We start from the raw sequence: 5104 nt of genomic DNA on the forward strand, positions 1-5104 counted from the left end.
GACCGGCACGTGGCGGCAGGATCCAAGGAGAGATCTACGGTACTTTTGACCCGATCCTCCCGGGCACGTGACCGACCGCCGGTTGCCGGTTACCGCTGACTCAGCGACAGCATCTCTTGTTGACCGTTGACTATTCCACCTCTTTTTCTTTGATACCGTCGATATAAATATAATAACTGATGATCTATCTAAAGGAAATCGGAACAAAAGGGGAACGATAGTGATTCATATGGTCGGCGAGGAAGTCTAAACCCACATACTTTTCCCTTCTCTGGTCTTCTTTCTCTCTCCTTTCGCTTTTCCACCGATGTCCGGCGGCGGCGATGATCGCGGCGACCTCTTCGACTACCACCTCGACAGGGACGACCTGTCGCCGATCTTTCCGGCCGCCGGGAAAAGGGCGGCCTCGGATAGCCTGCAGGGCTTCGCCACCTTGGACGACTACTACTGGAACGACGGCATGCTGCTGGCCTCCGGCGGCGCCCCTTTCGACGCGTCGTGCTGGGAGCAGCCGGACGCCGGGTTCGCTGGCGGCGAGATGGCGGCGGACAGCGGCGCCAAGTGGGGGAACCACATAGCGACCCCGTCAACCGGAGGTGGGTCCCCGGTGTCGGCCAATTGTTCGGCGTCGTCGTCGTCGTCGATGGAGGCGCTAGAAGGGGTGAAGCTGGAGGAGGAGGCGGTGGAGGCCATCAACCGGGAGATAAAAGACCGAGAACCGGCGACTGACGCAGACAAATCTAAGCTCAAACTGTAAGTCGATCACTAGATTTTTTTCTGTTTTTCCAAATCTATGATTCACCATGTCGATCGTGGAAGGAAGTCACGGAGTAACTTTCACACTTCGATCGCCTAACAAAAGCAAACTTTGAGGCCTCCGGTCAAACTTTAGGGTTTTGATGGTGCAGGAACAAGCCGAAGAAAAAGGGAGAAAAGAGGCAGAGGGAGCCTCGCTTCGCCTTCATGACCAAGAGCGACGTCGATCATCTGGAAGACGGCTATAGGTGGAGAAAATACGGCCAAAAAGCAGTAAAAAATAGCCCTTTTCCAAGGTTCTACATTCATTCACACATGAAATATATATCCTCCTAATTAATTAATTAAGCTCCAATCTACTAATTAATTATTACAGAAGTTACTATCGTTGCACTGCCCAAAAGTGCCCGGTGAAGAAGAGAGTGGAGAGATCGTTTCAAGATCCGACCACTGTGATCACGACCTACGAAGGGAAGCACGACCACCCGAGCCCGGCGACTCCTCGAGGACACTATTTACCAGCTGCGCCACCGCCGCCGCCGCCGCAGCTGCTGCAGTTCACGGTGCGGCCGTTGAACTTAATCCACCACCACCAACAGCAACAGCACCACCAGCAGCAGCTCCTGCAGCAAGTTCGAGCACTCAGCAGCGTGCAGCGAGCAAACGCCGCCGGCAACAGCATGATGATCGGCATGCGGCCTTCGGTTCAGCTCCCGGATTACGGTCTCCTGCAAGACGTCGTTCCCAGCAGCTCGTTTATTCAGAGAAAACAGTAGTTTAATTCCATGAATCTGTTGACGTTTAGTTAGGTAATAACTTCATTATGATCGATATGCCAATCGATCGGTCGACTAATCCTAGTTCTTGTACATATGCGTGTGCTTTTATTTTCGAAATAATATAACTGATTAATCAACCTTGTGGAAATGCATATTACTTGAGCACATCCTTATATATATACATCTTCTCTTTGCATGGGCTTCTTTTGGCATGAGGTTTCTTTATATGATGACTAGATTTGTCTGTTGGATCGATACTAGCTCCCTAAAGATCGATTTGTCATCTTCCAGCTCTTTATCTGTTGGATATTTAAGAACAATTCCATAGTATATATGTTGAATATCTAATTGACTAGACAAATGTGAATCCCATGTTTTGGCCTAATTAACTCCCTTACATAAAATCTCATTCACACAATATGAAGTCTCTATCATGCACAGGCCAATAATCTAAAAGTTTACTAATTAAGATGATGGATCATGTCTTTACCCATATTAGTTATTATAGTCGTATCAAATCTCTTATGAATTGCACCACCTTCGTCCCCACTTGAGGTTCCACATTTCCTTTAAACCATCAACCTCTTGGCTCAATATATACATCTATGGACTAAAAACTTGGTCAAGTTTTAACCAAATAGGATTGAATTGCTCATGCTTTAGGCCTCGAAACTTCTTTGCCCGAACTAGATTCCTCCCCTTGTCCAAGTTCCGTTGATAAAAAAATTAGGCCTTTTGCGACGAATTTAACAATGAATTTTAAAAAAATAATTTATCGTAAAATTTTTTTGTGATAAATTTTATAATGAAATATTTTTCATGGGTAATAAATCATCGTCAAATTCTGTGATAAAATAATATAATTTCGTTTTCTTTTGCTCAATATCTAGTCATCCATGACCTATTGAGACTTCCTGTTGTCCAACATCCGATCAACCTTGATTTGTCAGAACTTTCCGTTGCCTATCATCCGATTAACTTTGACCTGTTGGGATTTCATGTTGCTCAGTATCCGGTCAACCTTGATTTGTCAGGACTTTAGTTATCACCTTGGGTGTCATCTTAACCTTCTTCTTGACTAATTTTGGACACTTGCTCTTGCAGTGTCATTTCTTCCTACACTCAAAGCATATTATATGATTTTTATTTTTTACAAATTGAGCTTGTCTTATCTTTATAATTTGAGCTTTTTTCGCTCATAGAGATGGTACAAGCTTCCTTATCGGCTCTGGAAGTTGAGGTTTCTTCTTGTTCAAATGCCAATGGCCTATGCTGCCCCTCAATCCTTGATGTAGATGCCTCTTCAATATTCTCCTTGAATGTTGAACACCTCTCAACCTCTGAATCATCATGCTCTAGTGTCAACGAATCTTCCTCCTTGGGTTCGTCTTTACTTTGTGCCAATGATAGATCTTCATGGAGCTTGTCCAACTTATTCCATAGCTTTTTAACATCTTGACAAATACCTATCTTGCACAAAATATTATTAGATTAAATATTAACTAGCAATTTAGTTACTTTTTCATTTACCTCAAATTTATAAACTTGTTCCTCATTCCATTTGTTCTTTCAAAGAGGTTTTCCCTTTGTATTTCTTAGAGCTTCAAAACCTTCCATCAGAGCAAACTATTGCACTATGTTTATCATCAAGAAATTTTCATTCTTGATTTCTAAAGATCGAAGCCTCCTAATCCAAATAGTGGTGGAACTTGAATATCATATCCAAGACCGTCTTTAAACTCCATTTGACCCCTTCAAAATCTGATACTTTATCTTCTACCTCTAGCTCGTGCTCTAACGGAGGTTAATCCAATGAAGAACTCTCTGATACCACTTTTTAGGACTCATGCGAGCTAAGGGGGTGAATAGCTTCGATCGCTTCTCGTCTTGATATCGTGGTCGTCGTTTGATTACGTATTAGAATTATTGAATCAACCTTGACGTCATATGCACAATATCTTAGTTTTACTTACTATCCACCTTCTTAATGCGACTAATCTAAGGATCTACTCCTACGATCTCTCTCCACTAAGAAATCCACCCTTTTTGGATAACTTCTGGAGGCAAAGAAGCATCTTACAATCTTGTTCTTACAAGAACATAATAAGAAAAGTAAACACAAACACAAATAAAATTGAAAATGACTTCACAATAAAACCTTGCTTTGGATGATTTCTTATTGCTTGGAATAGCCTCTTATTGATCCGGAAATGCACCAACACTTTGCTCTGGAATCTCTAAGAACTGACATCTTCAAATGACCATGAAACCCCCTTTTCTAGGGTTGCAATCAGACTTATTTCCGTCTACCAATCGATTGGTCTTACTTACCAATCGATATTATTATGTCAAATTCTACCGTTTAAAACTATAGAACGACTATTTTACTTGACCAATCGATTGATAAATCCTAGTCAAATTGGCAATCAATTGTTAATTTCTAATTTTAACCTTGTTAAGGTCGAATTTACATCTTGTCTGGTATTCGATTGATCCTAACCTACCATGACTTTCTTTATTCAACATCTAGTCATCCGTGATTTGCTAGGACTTCTCATTACCTAACATCCGGTCAACCTTACTTGCTATAACTTTTCATTGCCCAACATCCAATCAACTTTGACTTGTTAGGAATTTTTATTGCCCAGCATCTGGTTAACCTTAACCTGCCACGACTTCTGTCACCACCAAGTGTCCAGTCCTCTATGACTAGAACTGTCAATTTAGATTAGGCCCATCGGATTGGCCTACCTCGCCAAACAATTTAGGTGAGGTGTGTTGAAATTTTATCAACCTATTTTCAGGTGGGTTAAGGTGGGTCAACCCGCCTAGGCCCGCGGTTCATGTGGATTGGCCCGTGGCGGGCTTGGGTTGGCTCGAGGGTTGAGAACATTTATTTTTTCTTCAAATTTTAAAATTAAAGTAGAAAACTCAATGAATTAATAGCCTTTACTCGTCTAAATTGCAATCCAAACTTAAAATTTTCAACTTGACCCGTTTAAACTGTAATCCAAACTTAAAAATTTTAATATTATTTTTATTTTATTTTTAAAGAGGTCTGTGGGTTGGCCCGCCTAACCTGCAACCGGTCTTGGATTGGGTTGGGTTGGAGATTTTTTAACCCTCCAAGTTAGTGGGTCGGCCTGTCCCACTCCGTCATATGACGAGTTTTAAATGGATTAGTCCGTTTGACAGCTCTATCCACGATCCACTTAGACTTTTCATCTTGTGCCAAGTGTCCGGTACACCTTGACCCATTCAGGCTTTCTTTGCTAACTTTCTGTTAAACTTTTGATCACCAAGTGTCTGATCAACCTTAATCCACTTGGACTGTTAGGATATGAGACATTTTGGGTACAACCCAAAAATAAAATCATGAGGGTTTAGATCCAAAGTAGACAATATCAAACCATTGTGGAGATATGTTGATTCTATCGGTTTTAACATGGACTTTCCTCTTGTCAACTTTCTGTTGGACTTTCGATTACTAGATGTTCAATCAACCTTGACCCATTTGAACTTTCGTCTATTGTCAAGTATCCAATCAACCTTGATTTACTTGACATCGA

The 5104-nt window shown here is 41.8% G+C and overlaps 1 protein-coding gene across 1 annotated transcript; it reads left to right on the forward strand.

Annotated features, from left to right (window-relative positions):
* The first annotated feature begins 222 nt into the window (after nucleotides 1-222).
* LOC141830743 (uncharacterized) lies at nucleotides 223-1628 on the forward strand. The gene is made up of 3 exons (XM_074718164.1): nucleotides 223-753; nucleotides 909-1052; nucleotides 1133-1628. The coding sequence occupies exons 1-3, from the start codon at nucleotides 308-310 to the stop codon at nucleotides 1530-1532; spliced, it is 990 nt and encodes a 329-aa protein (XP_074574265.1). The 5' UTR covers nucleotides 223-307; the 3' UTR covers nucleotides 1533-1628.
* Nucleotides 1629-5104: the final 3476 nt, after the last annotated feature.

The sequence above is a fragment of the Curcuma longa genome, chromosome 6 (assembly GCF_044706935.1).
Source record: "Curcuma longa cultivar G26 ecotype Majalengka, Jawa Barat chromosome 6, ITB_CL_G26_1.1, whole genome shotgun sequence".
NCBI classification, from domain to species: Eukaryota; Viridiplantae; Streptophyta; class Magnoliopsida; order Zingiberales; family Zingiberaceae; genus Curcuma; species Curcuma longa.

Coding starts and splice junctions, on each gene's coding strand:
- LOC141830743 (XM_074718164.1), top strand. CDS start 308: ATGTCCGGCGGCGGCGATGATCGCGGCGACCTCTTCGACTACCACCTC. Junction 754..908: donor GACAAATCTAAGCTCAAACT/GTAAGTCGATCA, acceptor TTGATGGTGCAG/GAACAAGCCGAAGAAAAAGG. Junction 1,053..1,132: donor AAAAATAGCCCTTTTCCAAG/GTTCTACATTCA, acceptor TAATTATTACAG/AAGTTACTATCGTTGCACTG.